The sequence below is a fragment of the Macaca nemestrina genome, chromosome 8 (assembly GCF_043159975.1).
Source record: "Macaca nemestrina isolate mMacNem1 chromosome 8, mMacNem.hap1, whole genome shotgun sequence".
In the NCBI taxonomy this organism is placed as follows: Eukaryota; Metazoa; Chordata; class Mammalia; order Primates; family Cercopithecidae; genus Macaca; species Macaca nemestrina.
In genome coordinates, this window is record NC_092132.1 from 58,461,808 (window position 1) to 58,484,888 (window position 23,081).

General features: G+C 36.7%; 1 protein-coding gene across 4 annotated transcripts in view; it reads right to left on the minus strand.

The window, feature by feature from the left end:
* The window catches only part of LOC105497295 (cyclic nucleotide binding domain containing 1), a 596,100-nt gene extending 588,505 nt beyond the window's left edge, over positions 1–7,595 (minus strand). For 2 of the 4 annotated variants that reach the window (XM_071068020.1, XM_071068022.1), the window contains exon 1: positions 7,431–7,571. In XM_071068020.1, coding sequence (XP_070924121.1) covers positions 7,431–7,518 — 88 coding nt within the window. In that variant the 5' untranslated portion in view covers positions 7,519–7,571. Of the gene's footprint in view, positions 1–7,430 lie in introns of all 4 variants that reach the window. The other 2 variants (XM_071068021.1, XM_071068023.1) reach the window with 1 other exon arrangement.
* Positions 7,596–23,081: the final 15,486 nt, after the last annotated feature.

Sequence of the window (23,081 nt, forward strand, 5' to 3'; positions counted from 1 at the left end):
ATGTGTCAATGTTAATTTTCCTGATCTTGATAGTTGTATTGTAATTATGTAACAATGTTTTTTTAACAATACACACTAAAATATGGGGATGATGGAATGTCAAATTGCTCTAGAAAAATAAGTTCCTTTAATCTGAACTTCCAACATCTGTAAGATTGTGATTATTTCAAAAGATTTTAAAAATTTAAATTTAGTATTTCTCACATACTGACTTTACAATTAGAAAAAGATATCATTCATAATAGAAAAAAGATAAAATACCCAGGAATAAATTTTATTTAGTGGCATACAAGAAAAGAACACTTACATAAATTTGAAGCAGAAGATGTATTTATTTATGCATTTATTGTTTGGTAGACACAGGGTCTCACTACGTTGCCAAGGGTAGTCTCAAACTCCTCACCTCCAGGGATCCTCCCATCTCAGCCTCCCAAAGTGCTGGGATTACAGGTGTGAGCCATTGAGCCTGAGAAGGAGGTAGACTGAGCATTGTAAAGATACCAGTTATTGAGTAGGATGACTGAATATTATAAATATATCAATTCTCCACAAATTCATCCTTTAAAAAAAAAAAAAAAAAAAAAAAACAGGGTCTTGGCCAGGTGTGGTGGCTCACACCTGTAATCCCAGCAATTTGGGAGGCCAAGGTGGGCAGATCACCTGAGGCTGGGAGTTTGAGACCAGCCTGATCAACATGGAGAAACCCCATCTCTACTAAAAATACAAAATTAGCCAGGCGTGGTGGTACATGCCTGTAATCCCAGTTACCTGGGAGGCTGAGGCAGATGAATCACTTGAACCTAGGAGGCGGAGGTTACAGTGAATCGCGATCACGCCATTGCACTCCAGTCTGGGCAACAAGAGCGAAACTCCATCTAAAAAAAAAAAAAAAAGACAGAGTCTTGTGATGTTGCTCAGGCTGGAGTGCAGTGGCATGATCATAGCCCACTGAAACCTCAAATTCCTGGGCTCAAGCGATCCTCCTGCCTCAGCTTTCTCAAACGCACAGGCAACAAAAGTCAATGTAGATAAATTAGATTACATAACTCTACAAAGCCTCTGCACAGAAAAGGAAATAATTAACAGAGTGAAGAGACAACCCACAGAATGGAGAACATATTTGCAAACTAACCTATGATAAAGGGGTAATATCCAAAATATATAGGGAACTCAAACAATTCAATAACAAGAAAACACATAGTCCAACTTGAAAAATGGGCAAAGGGGGCCGGGCGCGGTGGCTCAAGCCTGTAATCCCAGCACTTTGGGAGGCCGAGACGGGCGGATCACGAGGTCAGGAGATCGAGACCATCCTGGCTAACACGGTGAAACCCTGTCTCTACTAAGAAATACAAAAAACTAGCCGGGCGAGGTGGCGGGCACCTGTAGTCCCAGCTACTCTGGAGGCTGAGGCCGGAGAATGGCGTGAACCCGGGAGGCGGAGCTTGCAGTGAGCTGAGATCCGGCCACTGCACTCCAGCCTGGGCTACAGAGCGAGACTCCGTCTCAAAAAAAAAAAAAAAAAAAAGAAAAAAAAAAGAAAAATGGGCAAAGGGCCTGAATAGACATTTTTCAAAATAAGACCTATGAATGGCCAACAAAAAAATGGTCAATATCTCTAATCATCAGGGAAATACTAATTAAATCCATAGCAAGATACCACCTCACACCTGTTAGCATGGCTACTATCAAAAAAACGAAAGATAAGTGTTAGAGAGAAAGTGGAGGAAAGGGAACCCTGATACACTGTTGGTGAGAACGTAAATTAATACAATCATTTTGGAAAGCAGTATGAAAGTTCCTCAAAAATATTAAAAATAGAATTACCATATGATCCAATAATCCTACTTCTTGGCTCTATAGTGACTCATAAAAATTATATAAATATGATTATATAAAATGTGATTATATAAAATGTGATTATAATTAACAAATACAATTATATTAAAATAGTATATACAGTTTCTTCATACTGGAAAAGTCAGCAGAGTCTTTGTGGAGATTAAAGTAATTTACAAAAACTCTGAAGAACTGAAATAAGAACAAACAGAGGAAGAGCAAAGGGAACCCCAAACTCAGGAAACATGAGCTAAGGCATGACAGTATGGTGAAGATTATGATGGTGTAATTAAAGGAATGGTTTTCCTATCAGCATGGGAACTCTCCAGCTCTGTTCCTTATAGGCCAGATTAAGGTACAGTTAACAGTGTTGCTGGGCAACATTGCTTATGATAACAATGATCTTGGATTGATGACTTGCATTTGGACTAGGAAGCACTACAGATGATGTATGAATACCTGATGAGCAGTCACTGAAATGAGCTACCCTTGAGTACCTTAACTCTTGTAATTGAGAGTTTTCTTACAGGAAACTTGGAAGCAGTGCCTTTGGAATTTTTATTAAAAACGATGGTTTATGAGGGTTTTAAGCCAGGGCAATTCAGCATCTGCCCTATGTGACTCTCACTGCCTTAAACCTGAGCTACTATGTAGGTAGCCAAAGAGGGCTGGCTGTGTGGGCTGCAGCCTAGGCATCTGGGGACTTTTTCCACAGAAGGGGAACCCCTAACAGTGTCCTTATGGAAGGCTGTAACTTTACTCCACATATGTGCCAAGTGTGTCCATCTGAATGTTTAATTTAACCTTTGAAATCTTCCTATACCTCTAATCAGTATTGGCAGATAAGCTTAAGGAATAACAAAGTGTTTTAGCTGTAGAGGAGAGTTACATCAATGGAGAATAAGATCTAGAACACAAGAGACAGATTTTAGCCTAATCATGAAAGATTTAAATGCCAGATTGTGGAAAATAGATTAGAATCTAAGTTTTAAAGGAGAGTAGGACCCTGACAGCTTTTGGATGGAGAGTTAAAGTGATCAAAAAGTTTAATCATCCTATCAGACAAGTAAATCTAGTTCACAATATATGTTGGAAGGAAGACCAGAGATCAGTTCCGTGAAAGATGCTGGAGGACCAGCATCTTCAGTTGGCTGAAGGATTGGTAACATGGAACTAATAACAGGACTAATTTCTGAAATAGACTGATAGAGCAGTAGCCTGAGACGCAGGGGAGACCTAGCCTGACATCTAGTGGAGAGATTTGATTTGCAAGGCATTGCAATTGACTTCACCATTTCCTGTTTCCTGCCTGAACTCCCAGGTACCATCAAGCTCACATTTAAGTTCTCACAGCTTAATTTCTAAAGGCCACTCGAAATGGTTTGACACAAAGTACATCAAAATAGTTATAACAGTAATAGGAAAAAAAGACTAAATATTTGCTTTACAATAAAACACCCATCTTTTCTCCTTGGGATTAAAAATTTGGCTTTTATCCTAAAAATTTAAGGCAAGGAAAAAAATTTTTCAATACTTCTGAATTTTGTGATAGCACATCCCATTGCGACTATCATTGATTATACAGATACAGAAATGGACACATTCAACCTTTTTCCCACCTTTTATTCCTTCTTGGAATTTTCATTCTTATTTATTTTAGTTCTTTCTTTTTCTTAAACTTGGTTTCTTTACACATTACACAATCCACTTCCCTGTTTTTCTTCTTCACTGGCAAGCCTCCTTTTTTTCTTACCTGCATTCCTAGGATTTGAATGGTTTAAAACTTTTAAATGGTATAATATTCACTTTTTCAAATATATACCTTTAATCCTTGGCTACCAAAGAACGGAAAAACTCTCAAATTATAGAAAATGCCTTTGAACTCTTAGGAACGATGACACAGTCTTTTCAGATTTGCAGTAAATGTAAAGCCATAAAATGAAAAAGAGCAAAGAAAAACATTCGCTTAAGAGTACTATCTTGTTTCTAAATTTCTTGACATGTCTCTGGTCTTATCTTGAATGCTTTTTTTTTTTTTTCTCCAACTCATATGTTGGAACAAATGAAAGGTATCTAGAAATGTCTGGTGAACTTGAAACACTTTTGGAACTGGAAAAGCACAGAAATTTTTTTTCAAGTCAACCAGTAGTCAAAATGGAAAGCATATTTTTAAACCCATTCTTCCTCAGAAGAATAAGCCTAATTAGTGTGAAGAAAATAGAGTAGCAGCAAATTTACCCAAAGAAAGAAAGTTAACTGGACCATAAACCAAATAGTGAAGAACAGCTTCTTGCCTTCCATTAAAAATTTTTTAAAATAAGACTTATTTTTTCCTTTTTTTCTGTCTCTTCAGGGAAACAACTTATAATAATAATGGGTCATGTATGTACTTAAACCAGATGCCATTTCACTTATGTGGTAAAATTGTACAGTTTGCTAGCTATAATGTTTTTAAAATAAATCTCATCCAGAACGAAAAGTGGAACAACTCTTTTGCTTTTGAGAGCGTTCATTCTTCCCCTAAGGTTAGCAAACTGTGAAGAATCCTGAGACAGAAGTCAAAGAGACCAGAAAAGGAGAAGACTGGAAAGTTTCAAAGAAGAAAGAACCATAAGCAGTAAACTAGCTCAAGAAGATTAACTACTTGAAGTGTCTAAGTCTGAATTTCAGAGTCAACAAGATAGCAGTGAAGGAGTGTTTGAAGATGTGTGACATGTTGCCTCCCATACGTTAATAGCATCTAAGAAGCCAAATGGGCAAGAAATTCAGGGCAGGAGGTAAGGGGCAATCCAGAATGCTGCTAGCTTTGTTGTTGTGAGTAGAGAGAGTTCGTTTACACAGAGGACGCTATGAGGAGCCTCAGCTACTTAATATCTGTGTGAACCTTAGAGTGAAACCTAAGCCTTATTATCCTTAAGTGTAAACTGGAACACGTATTAATTTTCTATTGCTGCTGTAAAAGATTGCCACTGCCTTAGTGGCTTAAAACAATAAAAATGTATTATCTAACAGTTCTGGAAATGAGAACTCTGAAACTGATTTCACTGGGCTAAAATCACATCAGCAGGACTGCAATTCTTCTGGAGGCGCTAGGGAAGAATCCATTTATTTGCTTTTCCCTCTTTTAGAGGCTGCCTGAATGCCTTGGCTTTTGTCACCCCTCCATCTTCAAAGCCAGCAATGGCCAGTCGAGTCTTTCTCATCTTTCTCACATATCATTCTGAGTGACTCTCTTGCCTTCCTCTTTCACTTATAAAGGCTCTCACAACTGTGGCGGGCACCCAGACAATCCGGAATATTCTCCCATCTCAAGGTGAGCCAATTAGCTGCTTTAATTGCATGTGCAGCCTCAATTCTCCCTGACATGTAGTATAACCTATTCATTTGTGAATTAAGGCATGGATATCACTGGGACCACTATTCTATCCACCAAAGACACAGAGTTATTGTAAGAAATACATGAAATAACATAGCATGCTACATGTTTACATACTAACTATAGAAAGCAGTCAATTAACAATATTCACATATAAATACAGAGAGCTGGGGCATGGTAGCTCACGCCTGTAAATCCCAGCACTTTGGGAGGCTGAGGCAGGCAGATCGCAAGGTCAGGAGATCGAGACCAGCCTGGCCAACATAGTGAAACCCGATCTCTACTAAAAATACAAAAATTAGCCAGGCACGCCTGTAGTCCCAACTGCTCAGGAGGCTGAGGCAGGAGAATTGCTTGAACCTGGAAGGCAGAGGTTGTGGTGAACAGAGATCGCACCAGTGCACTCCAGCCTGGGCAAGACAGCAAGACTTCGTCTCAAAAAATAAATAAAAATAAATAAATAAATAAATACTTACAGAGAAGGTGAATTAGTCACTAAATCCAACCTAACTCAACAAATACAAAGTATCGAGGATGTATACAATGGCTGGATTTCCTCTTTAGGTATGTAAATATGCATTCCTATTTATGCCCATTGCCTTTTAAACTCATTTATATATCCTTTGTAATGCAGATTCAGTCATTTCATAAATTGAAAGCATTCACCACACATTGGCTTCCATGAGATCATTGTTTCAGCAGCGAGACAATCAGTGTTTGCTAAGGGAAATTGTGGCCTTGCTACAGTTAGCAAAAAGACACAGTTATTAAGGCAAGCCGGGCACATCCTCAAAGAGAAGTCTCAGACATAGAAACATCAAGTGGGAGCCTCTAAAGAGAACACTGGGAGCTCCACCACTTTCCATTATGCTCGATTCAGTTCTGAGATCTAAATTGCTGCTGATTTTTCATCTTTTAATCACTTCACAGAAGTTAAGTGTCCTTGGGAGGCACTACAGAGGGTAGCACAAATCTCATCTCATTGATTCTAAATTAATTTGATCTTTTAACTCCCAGCTACTGAGTTTCCTGGGCTTTTTAAAAATATTATTTTATGGTGACTTTTATTTTCTTTTTCACAAATAAAACCTGAATAGTGGAAGCTGTGTTTCTTCAGCAAAATTGCACTTAATTCTTATTTCCACTCAAGTAGAACTAGAAAACTTTGACCAGATGCAAGAATGTTTTTATGATAATACAAATGTACAAATGGAATTAATTTTGTTTACCATAAGGATTTTATCTAACACGATTCAAGACATCAGTGTACCCGTTCAAGGAGTATCAACTGCCACCTGTGATACCTTTTTAACCTGGAGACTATGAGCATTAATTTTTTAAAATGTATTTGGAGAAATTAACTCTCACAGGAAGGGAAAAGGATGCATGGCTTAGCTTCTTCAAATCAATACTATAAATCTGCCCAATGAATAACAAAATAAGAGTTAATGCTTTATTGAAGTTGAAAAGGGTCACAAGTATTACCTTTGTTATCCACGTATTTTTTTAAAATCTTAACTAACACTGGGACTCATACATAAGTCAGAATGATGGTGCTCAAATAATAGATCTATAAATTCTATGGCCATAAGAAGTGTTTACAATCTTAAGAAAATGTTATAGGTTTAGACCAATTACATGAAATGAGAAAATACTGTCAATTGTATAAACTTTAAAATATCTAGTTCTATACTTAATTCTTATAAGTAAAAGACTAGAAAATTAAAAAGTTAAATAGGAATAAATTTCACAGTCAGAATAGTAGGAATTATCTTTTTTTCCTCGTCAAATTGAAATGAGAATTCTCCTAGAGAATATTAAGTATTAATTATCCCATTAAGGGTAGTAGGACCAACTCTTGGTAGGGAGTAGAAGATCTGCTAGAAAAAGGAACATGATAGCTGGTGGAACATGTGGCCTCTCTGAGCCTTTGTTTTCTTTCATCTTTAGAAACCTTTCGATGTATCTGAAGCTCTAAGAGTTCATAAAGATCCTCATTTTACAAAGAAAAAGTACTTAAGACCTAGAGTACTGAAATGACTTCAAGTAGACCAAGCAGGATTTACACATCTATGCTCTTTCCATTCCTTAGCACTGTCAATAAGATTGCCAATGTCGCTATCAACCCTGAAATAACCCCAGTTGTCATATCTGGGGTAAGAACCACTGAAAACAACGGTAGATGAATGAGAACACCAAAGTATTTCCCACTCACTTGGTATACTGTGAAGTGGAGGAGGAGGCACGTTGTTAACAGCTGTCATGTGAGACAAAATAGCTGCTGGAAGAGAAGACATAGGCATCTTGATGGCTCAAAGGCAGAGGACCAGAGGCTGCTTTAGAGGTAAGTGATCACTCTTTGCCTGCAGGCTCATAAAGCAGAACTTCAAGGTCCTCTCTGATAGGCTGAATCCTATGGAATCTTCTTGTTCACAGTTCTTATCCATTGTTTGTGCATTTCCAAGAGTAGAATCTAGACCAGGAAGAACTATGCTATATTTCAGTCCAGTGGAAATCATGAGTAGGACTTTATGAGCTATAGAGAGTAGCAGTAATGAAGAAGGAAACTGTAGCAGACAAGGCCGATACAGCAGAATCAACAGCACTCATGAGTCTAGGTGAAATGAAAGTGTTCACTTCCTTGGTCTTCCATAGTCCAGAGCCCTTTTCCTACCTACCAAATGTTTACACTGGGTATCACAGGCCCTTTTTGTACCAGCAGTAACAGGGATAACATATTTATACTGTTCTTCATGGCTACATATATAGGGTAAACCATCCCTTCTAATTATCATACACCAATAAACCCACCCCTGCTTACATTTAACCATATTCTGCTAGAGTGTGGTACATTTTTGTGTTATTTTCTGCTGCTTCACAATAATTAAGAATAGTTACAATGGCGAGGATTTAGATTCCTAACTAATGTATCTTTTGATGCTGTGTATTATCTTCCAAGGCCTTTAAAAATATGTTCCTGGTTTCATAACTGTTACAGTCATATGGACAGGAGACAGGGAAACACTGGGTAGAAGAGGGTAGTTCCCTGGTAAAGGCCCCACCCTCAAGCCTGGAGACCTGCAGCCTTAGATGGGGACAGGCATTCCTGTTTTTGCACCTAAAAAGTTGCCTTTTGCCCGCCACACACCCTATCCTGTACCCATATAAAGCCTGAATCCCAGGCTCCAGAAGCAGACGAAGAGATGAGACAAATAGATGAACGGCAGAATGCCATGGTAGAGAAAGTGAGAAGAGGAGGAACATCCGAACACTGAGAGGAGTTCAGCCGCTGGACGATCAAACTCCAGGGGAAGATCATTTTCCCACTCCATCCACTTTCCAGCTCCCCATCCATCCTGCTGACAGCCACCTCCACCACTCAATAAAACCCTGAGTTCTTCCTTCAAGCCCATGTGTGACCCAGTACTTCTGGGATGCTGGGCAAGAATTCAGGATACAGAAAGCTGTCACACTGGCCCTCTACCCTTGTGAAAAGGCAGAGGGTCTATTGAGCTTGTTAACATCAAGCCATCCATGGAGGGCAGGGCTACAAGGGCACACTGCAACACATGCCCACTTGGACTCCTGCACCTGTCCGTCTGTGTGCTCCCCCTCCCCGCAGGGTTTGAGCAGCAGCGACTATCAATCAAGCAGGCAAACCACAATCCTGTCACACATCCTGTGAGGGGAATCAGGGAACTCTCCCATTTCATCAGGTAATATACAAAAGGACTGTGGCTCTCTGACACCTGAGCTGGACTGGTAGAGTGTTAACCAACCATTTCTTAAGCAACTTCATCTAGATAACATTAATAACTAGAATAGAAAACATTAATTATATTACAAAAGTAACAAATCCATTTTGCAACAGTTTCTATTAAATTATATCTGTACAACAAATTTATTTTGGTATAACTTTTCAATTGAGTATTTTCCTACTTCCAGTTTTACAAAGTCCAAACTCACCATAGACTCAATTTTGTCACTGAGTCTCATCACTATTCTTTTTTTTTTTTTTTTTTTTGGAGACCAAGTCTCACTCTGTCACCCAGGCTGCAGTGCAGTGGCTCAATCCCAGCTCACTCCAACCTCCGTCTCCCAGGTTCAAGCAAGTATCCTGCCTCAGCCTCCCAAGTTAGCTGGGATTACAGGCAGGTGCCGCCACACCCAGCGAATTTTGTATATTTAGTGGAGATGGGGTTTCACCATGTTAGCCAGGCTGATCTCGAACTCCCAACCTCTGGTGATCTGCCCACCTCGGCATCCCAAAGTGCTGGGATTACAGGCGTGAGCCACTGCACCCAGCCTCATCACTCTTCTTTATCTTGCATTCTTTCCACGCTAGCCACCTGCCTAGCTCCCACTTCAGAATGGTTCCTTGCCATTCCAACTGTCCCTTCATTGGTAATCCCTACTGCCATAATTCTACAGGTTTTCTAGATCCATTCTCTTCCCAGTCTCACATTTAAAACCCAAAGAACTGAGGACGTGAATTTTTCATCGATGTTAACCAGATGGGGCTATATAAAATGCTGTTTTTCTCTGACACACAGTTCTAATCAAACAAATGTAGGAAAGGAAGTTTTCTAAGGTCCTAAATTTGTGATGACCAATTTCCTCTCTGACTCCAAGTGAGCAGTTCTTATTTTTGTTTATTTTCTAGTTATTTTCCTTCCTTTCCATATTTTCCCCTTTCTCTTTTCTGTATTTCATATGTAATAAACCTTACATACTGAAAGTCATATAATATCATAGTTCACATCAACCTGGACCTTGCTTGAAAACAATTTTAAAGAAAGAAAATATGAGAAGTGACAATGCAAGTAAACAAGAACATTATGGAGTAAATAGCAAAATAAACAACTAGAATAGCTTACTGAATTTTATCTAAGTCTCTGTAATATTCATAATTGTAGGTGAGCATCTGATAGTATCTGCTGATATATGTCCAGAGAAAATCCATCAAATCACAAATTCAGCTCCCCTAAATGTTTCTTGTTAGTCTTTTCAATGTATTCTGAATTCTTTTGAAATTCATTCAAAGAATAATAACATAATCACACAATTTGTCTTTGAGAGATAGCTGTATTACATTGTTTACCAATGCCTGGACAGTAAAGTCTAATTGTTTCCCAACCACTTACTTACAAAATTATCTTGGACAAGTCACTTAATCTGCCTTGGCCTCAATATCCTGATCTATGCAGGGATAATGATATGATAATGCCTCATACAAATATTATGAATATTAAATAAAATAATGCAGAAAGGTCCTAGCACAGTACCTAGATATAGTAATAACTCCATTTTTATTAGTAATATTACTATTGCTGAAGTAAACTTTGAAAAATTCATATGGATTAAATATTTTTAATACTTCAGTAAAAGGCAAAAAGATATAGTCATTCTGAAGAGAAACCAGAACATAAATATTTTTAATACTTTAAATACTTTTTTAAAAGTACATTTAATATGGGTTCCATTTATTCCTGCTACACAGTCAGCAGTAGTATATTACAGGTTCATTTTTCAGGATGTACCTTAAGTATTCATTCTGTATTGCAAAAACCAATAATAATCAAATTTACCATGACACTGTTTCTAGATACTGTTCTAGTGTCTATTAACATTTCTAGACACTATTAACATATTTAATATATCAAATATGCCCTATTTTGGTTTTGAGTGTTTAATTCTGTTATTATATTTTAACTCTATTTATTAGAAAAGATATGTCAAATTAAGATAACTGGCATAATTTTATTAAGAGATCTCAAAAGATTTTCCAGAACAATGTCTGTTGGGCTGACGATATGCAAGTATAATATACGTTATACCCAAGTCATTTCATTGGATAAATTTTAACTAAGCATATTTCCAGTGCTTTTATAACCCTGTAGCTGATGCATGTAACGATTAAATGGCAAAGTCCAAAGAAGCAACAAGCAAAAGTCCAAAACTGCTCCTGAGCGCTGGCAGATAGGCTCTCAAGAGACATATCCCAAAAGATATTTTAGAATCCTAAAACTGTGGAAATCTATTAATAGAAAACAATCTCACAATATAATCAATACATATGGAGTAAGGTAAATTTAGATCATTCCAGGAACTGCAGGAGAAAAAAAAATGTATAAAATGGGGGCTTTTAGTTTGCTGAAGTTGTACACACTACAGTTTTAGTTTGTGAAGTAGGGTAGACAAATTGAGATACTTTTTAGAAATAATATAAAAGACAGGTCAGCCTAGAGCATAAGAGGAGTAGGAGAAGACAGTGAGAGGAAAAGTGGGCAGTAATCATAGACAGGCTTTTAGGGGAAGAAATAGAAATTATTTACAGAGGATTTTTAGCGATTTTTGCAATATAAAAAAATCAGTCTCCATCACTCTAAAAATACAGACTTTTTTCAGTAAAAATTATGTGTTAGTTAAATTTAAGTTTTGGGGGAAGTACAAGAACATTTTAAGACTGGCTTCAAAAAGTCCTAGCAAAAGCAAGAGGGTTTTGGTCACTTTGAGGTTAATGGAGAAGATATTCACACACAGAAGGCATTTTGAAAGAATAATTTCAGAGTATATTCACATCCAAGGAAAATTACATTTTTTGATATCCTTGCTTTTTATAAAGTCATGAAATTTTACATAGAATTAACTATATAAAATATATTTGATAAAAGCCTGAAATATTATACTAGAAAGTCACTGTATTTTTAAAATGGAATTTCGAGTATGTCAGTACTTAAGACAGCACAGTACAGGACAGAGCTGACAGGCTTTGAAGCCATATTGAGCCAAACCTCTTTGGTGTGACCCCTTGGTTAAGTCATTTAATTTAACTAAGCCCTGGTTTTTTGTTTGTTTGTTTGTTTGTTTGTAAAATTATAAGACTGAGAGTAACTTCATAGGATTATTGAGAGAACTGTAAATAAGCAAAGTGACTACTTAATTATGATGATTATAAATGTTACATTATATTAAACATGCAAAACATTTAATACAGTGCTTGACATATAATATACATTCCAAAAAGAATTACAGTTCCTTTCCTTTCTTTCTGCAATGGCATGTCAAGCTAAGGTACAAGAAAGCAGCCAGTCCAACGAGGACTGGCGTACATCAAAATGAGATGACTACTCACTTGGAACACTGAAGTGGCTCAGCATATGACTCAGAAACTAGAAAAAAGGAACAAAAAAATAATAACCAGGACATAGAAAATATATTAGATATTCTTGACTAAGGGTTTCAGCAACAACTGATGTGATACAATTAATTGAGCATAACAGACTCCACAGTATTTTGACATGTATGTTATTATCCTATGAAGTATCCAGAAGACACGAGCAGACATATTATATCAGCAAACTTTACCAAAAAGTACTAGCAGGATACACATTTCCTCAGATGGACTGCTGACAAGTTTTTGTAACATTTAAGTTGCTTTTAAATTATTGTTATTTATGTTTCGAATAGGCAATACATGCATATAATACAAATCTGAGTTTAAAAATGATATTTATACATAGTAAAAAGTCTTTATATTCTTATTATTCTGCTATATAAATTCATTCCTCAGATATAATCTATGCTTATAGAACCATAAACCTGCATACTTCTCTTTTTACAAATTCCACACATTGATATATATATATATATACACACACAACACACACACACACACACAGCTAATATATCTTGAACAGTTTTTTCACAGCAGTATGTATAGGCCTGCCTCATCTTAGTTAAGTCCTATTATACTTATTTGTGCTCATCTTAGTTAAGTGCTCCTCTTAGTTAAGTGCTATTATGCTCATCTTTGTGCTCTTCTTAGTTAAGTGCTATTATAAAATACTTACATTTATCTCTATCATGAGGTATCAATCCCATTGTGAGGGATATTCAAGTTGTTTACAAATTGTTAATAGTGTGACAGTTAATATTTATCCGTGTATTTATTTTACTTTGTATGTGTATAGATATATCTATAGGTCATATTTCTAGCAGTGAGATTGCTGGATCAAAGTAAATGTGCATTGTAAATTTTGATCAATATTACCACATTTCTCTCTATAAGGTGTATCAATTTATCCCAAAGGTTAAATTGTGTGAGAGTGCCTTTTTTTATCTACATCTTCAACACTAGACCAATAGCCACCTTATTAATCCTTGGTATCCAACTTGTGACTTACATTCCTTTTTTTTTTTGGAGGCAGGATCCAACTGTTGCCCAGGCTGGAGTGCAGGGGCATGATCTCAAATCACTGCTGCCTCGACCTCCTAGACTTAAGCAATCCTCCTACCTCAGCCTCCTGAGTAGCTGGGACTACAAGTGCATGCCACCACACCTGGATAATTTTTCTATTTTTTATAAAAATAGGGTTTTTCCATGTTGGCCAGGCTTGTCTCGAACTAGGCTCAAGTGATCCTCTCGGCCTCCCAAAGTGTTGGGATTATAGGCATGAGCCACTGCACCCAAGCAACTTGTGACTTTAATTTGTATTTTGTCTTGTTAGGAGTAAGAATGAATGCCTTAAATGTTTAAGAGCCATTTCTATTTTGTCTGTTTACTATCATGCATAACTTTTGCCCACTTTTTCTTGAATTGTTAGTTTTTTCTTACTGATGGTAAAGCCTTTACACAGTAAAGAAATGAACCCTTTGTAGGTTGCTGACAGTTTTTCCAAGTTCTGCATTTGACCTCTGGATCTATGCTTTTTTATTTGTGGTTATTTAAAAAATTATTTTGTAGTTACATTTATCAACTTTTTCCTTTCATACCTTCTGACTTCTATTACATACTTAGAAAAATCCTCTTGTTCTTATTACAAAATTACAGAAATCCTCATTACAAATTCTCCTGATTTGTTTAGGAGTTTTGTCTTTATTTTCTGAGACACTGTCTGCTTAACAATCCATTTTTGCATTTGCTAATGGCTTATGCAATTCCAAACTTTCAGATACTTTTCACAATAATTTAGAAGATAGCTAATATGATCCCACTTTACAGATGAGGAAAATGAGGCTCTGAAAATGAAAACTATAGAGTTGGAATGCAGTAAAACTAGAATTTGAACCAAAGTTTGTCCTGGTCACACTGATTCCATGATTTAAAGATGTGCAATCATCTTCATTTTTATTTGTACAAATTTAAGGAATACTAGTGTAATATTGTTACATGTATATTTTGCATAGTATGAAGTCAGGTCTTTTAGCATATCTATCACCTTAATTATATATATTCCATCACCTGAATTATAAACATTGTACTCACTAAGTAATTTCTCATCATCCACTTCCCTTCCACCCTTCCAAGTATCCAGTGTCTATTAGTTTGCACTCTATGTCCATGTATATACATTATTTAGCTACCATTTATAAGTGAAAATATACAGTATTTGTCTTTCTGAGTTGTTTCACTGAGATGATGTTCCTCATGTTCCACTCATGTTGCTGAAAATGACACTGTGTGCCCTGCCTTATAGTACAGAAATTCTCTGAATGAAAATAACATTCAGAAGATGGTGAGATCTGGTCTTCCCAGTAACGAATACATGTGGAAGATCAGAGCTGCATTAATTCATTTGTCTGCATTTTAAAGACTCCAGGTTAAGCAATTGGGAAATAATTATCTAAAGTATGCAAAGATTTATATATGTATGTAAAGGAAGGTGACCAGTGAGATAGTGCCTGCCCAGATCTTATGAAGGGATCATATAGTGTGTTTCAGAGCTGGAACTCTGGGACAAAGTGAAGCATAAATTGAAGAAAGAAAGTGGACCCTTCCAGGGGCTGTTAGAATAGTTCAAGGGTGTTATGATGACGGTCTCAACTAGGGCTGGGTAATAGGAAAGAACAAGAGAGAATGGTTGATGAACAGTAGAGGCTGGGAGAAGAACGAGTTACAAGATTCCTTGGGTGCTGCCTCCTGTGTTGGAATAGCTGCAGGTACACTAACCAAAACAGAGACCCTAATGATGATGATGATAATGATGATGAGAATTCAGCCAGTATTTATTGGGTAGATTTTTGCAAGGCACTGATTCAGATACCCCACGCGTATTTAGCCCTCACAATCCTATAAAGCAGATACAATGTATTACTCCTATTTTATAGATAAGAAAATTGAGGTACAATGAGGTAATTAACTTGAAAATATCGTAAAGGGCAGAGAAAGTCTTACTTTTAACCTGTAACAAATGGACCAAAAGAGGATGTGAAAAGGGATTCTTGGGAGTTCACGAAAGTAGATTAGGAAAGGACAAGAAATAGGATATCTGCTCATCTCTCCTTCCTCAAAATAATTAAGCTGTGTTTTACCCATGAATCCCAACAATTGTTTTCCCTGTGTATATCCTTTAGGAAGTACCCAGAATTTTGGAGTCTCATTTATAAGTAAGAGTGTCATTTTAATATAAAAAGTGCCTGAAGATGTAACCAGATGCAATGTGATTTTTTAAAACTGAGGGTATTTCCCAAAAGATGTGATAATACCAAATGCTTTCTTACAGCATGCAAATAAACGATCTTTCTCAAGTGACTTAGTAGTCTTAACCAACTGAATCAAAATAATACTTTTGATAAGCTCTTTCTATGAGAAATGTATTCAGCAGGAAAGGAAGAGTATATTAATACCAGAGGATGGCTGTTCAAAATGTTCAGGATGCTATCAACTGTAGATGTTTGTAAATGAAAACAACATCCAAATGAAATCTACTGTTCAAGGGAATAATCAAACATTATAACAATTATGTAGTTGAGGTAACTACTGAGATTAAAAACTCTTTGTCAGATTTGATGGCATTAGCAGTTCCCATGCTGGTTTCTGGATAAAATTATTTGAAACATATTCAATATATCACAAAACTTATAAAATATCGTCTCTTCCCGACTTTTAAAATTCTTTCCCTCTATAGACACTCACAAACAGATGGAGTCTCCTTATTGAAGTCGGCTTTTTCCTAAACAAAATAAAGAGTACAAACTGTTTATATTACCAAGAATTTTAACCATGACAATACACTAAGCCACGCATTTTACTAGATTCTGAAGTGTCCTAGTATTTTAATGTGTGTTCAAAATTCACTCAGAAAGTCACGAACCCATTCATGCTCTACTTATAACGAAGCTCCTTGAGTATATTTGATCAAAATTAACCTTAAGAACATGCTGAGAGAAAGCTCATTCATAGCATTTCTCTTCAAATTTTCCTTCTCACAAGAGTAATAACCAAATGATCAATAACATCTGTAGACTATAACCTAATTGCCAAGCCAAGTGATTTCCATGCATTATCTTCTAATTTAATCTTCACGAAAGTCTATGAGGCAGAAATTGATACTATTCCCATTTTATAAATTTGGAAATAAAGTCTTGGTGATGTTAAAATAATTTCTCAGATCTTCCGGCTGCATTGAAATGCAGTTTCAGCATTCAAACTTGGGCTGACTCCACAGCCTGTTGGTTCAGCATTAGTTCAAGCAATGGAAAACATGTTCAACAATTATTTTCTCAGACCTACTTTAAATGTCACTGTCTCTTGTTAGAAGGGAGCCCCTATTTAAGCGAGTATGTGTTCTTACAAAGAAGTACATTAGCTGATTGCCCTTGTATGCTGTGAATACTGACTAGCATGCATTCTTTAGATTCACAATCTATTTTCTCCCTCAACATTTCTGCAGATACATTACTTTGAATTCACAACATTTTGCTCTGAAAGTGCCTAAAATTCATTTAAACTTAAAAGCACAATATCTGCTTTATAACTGGGAGGATGTGAACCATACAAGGACAAAAATTAATGTCCCTTTCTCTTTCATTTCTCCCTTTCTTGCATTTTCTTTAGTATGACAGACATTCTCAAAGATGCACTTAACTATATTCACAACTGCCTAAAGATGTGTCTTAGAAGTATCACACAGGTGTGCATGACACGTGCTTTTTTTGTACAATCCTACCCATTCCTTACATATCCTCACTTTGTGGATCCTCACTTTGTAGTTTGTGGGAGCATGTAGCCAGAGAAGTAAGATACAGACGTGGCAGCATTCGCAGAGCTTGGAAATGGCATAAGGCATTTTCTCCTTCTTTGGGTGAAACTACTGTGTGCCTTCTGTTTTCTGAATATAATTCTCATTTTCTCCTGTGCAACAAACAGAACTGGACTCACTACTTCATCCAACCAAGGTTCAATTTTCTGAAAGTCAAATAGTAAATTAGTATAGGAGTCATGATTGAAGCCCTGATCACAAATCCTTTTTCTGCCTCTTGATTAGTATCCTTTTCCTCACTTATTTCATGAGTGAATATTATTTCCCTCTTCACCCAACCACTTCCAGTGCTTCCCAGTTTACACCATAAGCGACTTTTATGAGGATACCATTCACAACATTAAATGAGCTTGATTTTTTTTTTCTAATGTAATCCATTGTCATTTAGATGCAATATTTCAGAGACTTGAACTTCAATGCACTGTACTATTACTCAAAGTTGCCTGGGGACAAGTGCTGAGCTGTGCTTTTCCCATGATTCAAGGAAGAACATTATTCTTCTTTCTTTATTGCTCTAGTCTTCTTCTCTACACTTCCACAAATCACTATAATTTGAACCACACAGTACACTATCTGCACGAGATGTCCTGTGACAACTTCAGAGATGGCCTATAATGTTATAAATCATTGTGCTGTTTTGGCATAAAATGTTACTTAGGTAAATATCCATTGTAGTGCATTTTTTCACCAGAGAACTACTAGTTACATTTTTATGGTTCAGAAGAAAAGCCTGTTACCAGTTATACTTTTCCAGGTTTTTTGTTGTTGTTTACTGCTGTTGTTTGAAACTCTATTTTAGTACTTGTTAGATGCAGTATCTTTGAACAAAAAAAATGCCTATGCGTTTATGTGTTAGTAAACCATAGGTCACATACTAGTGGTAAAAGATCACTAATGATCATTTAATTTTTTTTTTTTTTTTAGACAGAGTCTCGCTCTATCACCCATTCTGGAGTACAGTGGCGCGATCTCGGCTCACTGCAACCTCCGCCTCCCAGGTTCATGCCATTCTCCTGCCTCAGTCTCCCAAGTAGCTGGGACTAAAGGCACCTGCCACCATACCTGGCTAATTTTTGGTATTTTTTAGTAGAGACAGGGGTTTCACCTTATTAGCCAGGATGGTCTCGATCTCCTGACCTTGTGATCTGCCCGCTTTGGACTACCAAAGTGCTGGAATTACAGGCATGAGCCACCGCGCCCAGCCTGAATATTTTTGCTAATCATTTTGTTAGATGGTATCTGCAACAAACATAGGACAGATTTATAGGCAATGGCAAATGGCTTAGTTGAAGCAAATCTCTGACTTTATTAGGTCAAATAGAGGAAGAGCTACCCAGAGAAATCTGGCTGAAACATAGCTTAGGAACACATCAACTCTGATGCTTTATCTATTTTCTGTGATATAGATATCACAAATTGGCCTTCAAAATTGTGCATGATTCTGAAAAAAATATCTATCTGTTTTTCAGAGCTTGAACTGCTGCCTCCTCTATCCACATTAGGCAGGGTTTGATCAGAGAAGCAAAACCACTAAGAGATACATGGAATAAGGGATTTATTATAGGGATTTGAGCTTATACGGTAACACAATACAAATCCATCTCATCATCCCATTGCTGATCTTTTAACTTATCCAATTTCCACTTTTTTTCTAAATAGACTCCCTAAACATATTAGGGGAAACTACCAAATCACCATCCAAGACACATTCAGGAAAATAGAAAAATAACACCATTCAAAATAGTATCTGAATACCAACTCCTGTATATTTCTTCCAAATTCTCAGTAAAATAATCATAAAAATATTTTAAAAGACAAAATGTTTAGTATCAAAAATTGAGAGTGATAGACAACATAATGGCAAAATCTGAGAGAATTCTGTGCAAAATGTAAAGCATATGGCATAGGACTGATGAGAATCCTATTGAGTCCTAATCCCTAGTACTTCAGGATATGACCTCCCTGTTTGTAAATAAGGTATTTAAGGAGATATTCAAGTTAAAATGAGGTTTGTCATGTGGTCCCTAATCTAATATGACTGGTGTCATTATAAAAAAAGGGGTAATTTAGACATAGAGACAGTCACAGAGGAAAGATGATGTGAAGACACACAGGGATGGCCAGGTGTGGTGGCTCATGCCTATAATCCCAGCACTTTGGGAGGTCAACGTGGCAGGATCGCCTGAGGCCAGGAGTTTGAGATCAGTCTGGGCAAGACCCCATCTCTACAATTTTTTTTAAAAATTAGCCAAGCAAGGTAATGCACACCTGCAGTCCTCACTTCAGCCCAGGAGTGTGAGGTTGCAGTAAGTTATGATCACACCACTGCACTCCAGCCTGAATGACAGAGTGAGACCCTGTCTCAAAAAAAAAAAAAAAAAAAAAAAAAAAAAAAAAAAGATACACAGGGGGAAAATTAACCATGTGGCTAGAGTGATGTAACTATATGCCAAGATACATCAAGGATTGCTAGCAAGCACCAGAAGCCAGAAGAAGCAAAAAGAGACTCTCTCTCAGAGAGAGCATGGCACTGTCTACACCTTGATTTCAGACTTTTAATCCCCAGAACTATAAAACAGTCAGCATCTCTTGTTTTAAGCCCTCTGGCTTTTGGTACTTGGTTAGAGCAGCCCTAAAACATTAATATACTACATTTGCTTCATTTCATAGCATAATTTATAATATGTTCTTAATCCAGCTCTTGTTAATGTATTCTGCACTCTATGCAAGTTTGGTATGCAAACTGCACCACAGGCCCCTATGAGCACCCATCCCTTTCTTCATCAGTTCTGTGTGATGGCTCTCTCTCTCCTTCTCTATTTTTTCCCCCTTACTAGACTCAGTCTGAATTTGACGCTTTCACAAGTAGCTCAGCTCTGGAATCTTACCCTAGCCCTGGGTTCTTGCTCCCTTCTTAAGGACAGGCTACTTTGTGTTTCTCCACTGATTCTGTGTACCACAAATCTGGGACACCTAGTTCAGAAAATAGTATCATAAGGAGATAGAAAGACTCCAATATGAAACTTATCTAGATAGTTTAACTTACATTTAAAATCCCCAAAACATTTTTAAATATTTCACAATTTTAAATGGTAGTCTTTCTAAAATATTACCTAATTAATCAATTAGTTGAGGGGAGTTCTGCTGAATAGATGTTTTTGACTTGTTGATTTAGGATTGTCAAGAACATTATACTACAGGGCTACAATAGTACCTTAGGAAGCTCTTAGGGTGTATACAGCTGTCAGAATTTATCAAATGGATTCATTCTTTAATTTGAGATAATTCTTTCTGATTTTAGTATTTTAAAAAAAAATTTGGTCAGTGATTATATGGCATCATTAATGCGGCAACTCTTCCCTTCTCATTTGTTTCTTCTAATCAGCACTGTCCAAAGATAATCAGTTAAATTGTCTCACTAGCATTATATTTGTGAACATGAAGATGCACAAACGCAGTCCTCCTTCAAGGGAAGACCTGTTGCTCCAGCAACAGGTTTAGTCTAGTGACAAAAAATGCTGCCTTTCCCAAGGGCACACTGTCCTCCTGAAGCTTATGTCCAATGACACACACATATACACATGCGGACACACACACATACACATGTGCGCACGCGCACACACACACACACAGAGTGGTCCACCCTTATCTGTAGTTTCACTTTTCATGGTTTCATTTATCCATGGGCAACTGTGGTATGAAAATATTAAATGGAAAATTCCAGAATTCTAAAATAAACAATTTATATATTTTATATATTTTAAATTGCATATCTTTCTGCATAGAGTGATGAAATCTCACATCATCCCGCTCCATTCCATCTGGAACATAAATCATCCCTTTGCCCAACATATCTCTGCTGTATGAACTACCTACCCAATGGTCATTTAGTAGCCATCTTGGTTATCAGATAGACAGTCACAAAAAGAAGAAGGGTAAGTACTATATAATAAGATACTTTGGGAGAGAGACCACATTGACATAACTTTGCATTATAGTATAACTGTTGTAAGTATTACTTATTGTTGTTAATCTCTTACTATACCTAGTTTATAAATTTAACTTTATCATAGGTAAGTATGTATAGGAAAAACTTAGTATATACTGGTTACTACCAGTGGTTTGATCCACCGGGAATCTTGGAATCCATACACAGTAGTCCCCCCCCACTCCATGAATTAGGGGGGACTACTGTATATGGATATATGTATGTATGTATATCATATATATGTGTGTGAGATATGACATATCATCATTCCAAATGGTTGATTAGTTGTTTAAGAAGAAAGCTTTCCTAAGGATTCCAAAATCTCACCAGAACTCTTGCGGTTATTTTCTCATACTTGATGAAATCTATCTTTTCAAAGACAGTAACTATGATTTTTGTATGTATTTTCATCACAATTTGCTTTTGTGTCATGTGCTTCTTAGCAAATTCAAAGGATGTAAGTAATATTCTATTATGCCTTTTTAACGAGTAACTAAGGTTATGAGATTTATATTTAAACTTGAATGCACTTCTTTCTTGAAGAAAGAAAATGAATTGTGTACTGAAACTTGCTGTCTTCCACTTAGCCATGCTGTGGCTTCACAATGAAATGGAGGAAGACACTAGGCACCCATCACTGTTGTCCTATTGCAATGTAGATGCATTAAAATAACCTACACCAATGTTTTTCTTAGATTGTTAACTGCTCAAAAAACGAGAAATCACTTGCTATTTTTTTTTTTTGGATACAGAGTCTCACTCTTGTCACCCAGGCTGGAGTGCAGTGGTGTGATCTTGGCTCACAGCAACCTCCACCTCCTGAGTTCAAGTGATTCTCGTGCTTCAACCTCCTGAGTATCTGGGACTACAGGGACACACCACCATGCCCAGCTAATTTTTGTGTTTTTAGGAGAGATAGGGTTTTACCATGTTGCCCAGGCTGGTCTCGAAATTGCCTCAAGTGATCCGTCTGCCCCAGCCTCCCAAAGTGCTGGGACTACATGTATGAGCCACTGTGTCTGACCTCACTTGCTTCTAAAAGTTTTACATACAGCTGCATGTAGTTAGATCTTAAAGTTTCTTGGGTATGATGATGATGATGATCATGATGAGGATGGCTAAGTGTTCTGAGAGAGCTACATAGCAAAGAAAAAATAAGTGAGCCTGTATTAGCACCAGTCATTGCTAAGAATGTATTACTATATGAATCATTTAAAATCTTAAACAGATTCTCAATTTTATACTCACTTACTTCATATTAAATTAAACTTATTGAACTGAAATCAAATCTAAGACATGTTTTGAGCCCCAAATTTAGAATACCACATATATTTTTAAGTTTTAAAAGCAGGTGCTCTGGGGAAAATAAAAAAATTTTTCAAAAAAAAAAAAACTAGTTCAATACTATCTTGACTAAACATTGAAAAAGACTGTCAAACTGAACAGCTGACTGATGATGACCCCAGTTGAGATATCTGTTCTTAGCTATATTTTCAAAAGCATCAAAGTCATTCTACAGTCTCCTGGTAAATTGTCGAAACTGTCTGGAATTGCTGTTAGGTTCCAGCCATATCTGTCTATTCATGAAGAGTTAAAAAACAAAAAGCTACCGATAAACTTAGGTCATTGAATTTGAGTTCTTATCAAAAAGAAGCCATTGTGTATTTTTTCTTTCCCAAGAGCATTTACAATTTCAGTGAATTGTCAGTATTACACTCACTACAATAACAGCAAGGTTCAGAATGGGTTGAAAGCATGAGAACAAATATCTGAGGCAAATGAAAACCCAACCAATGTATAATTTTAGATTAAAAGAGATTATAAGACAATGGTT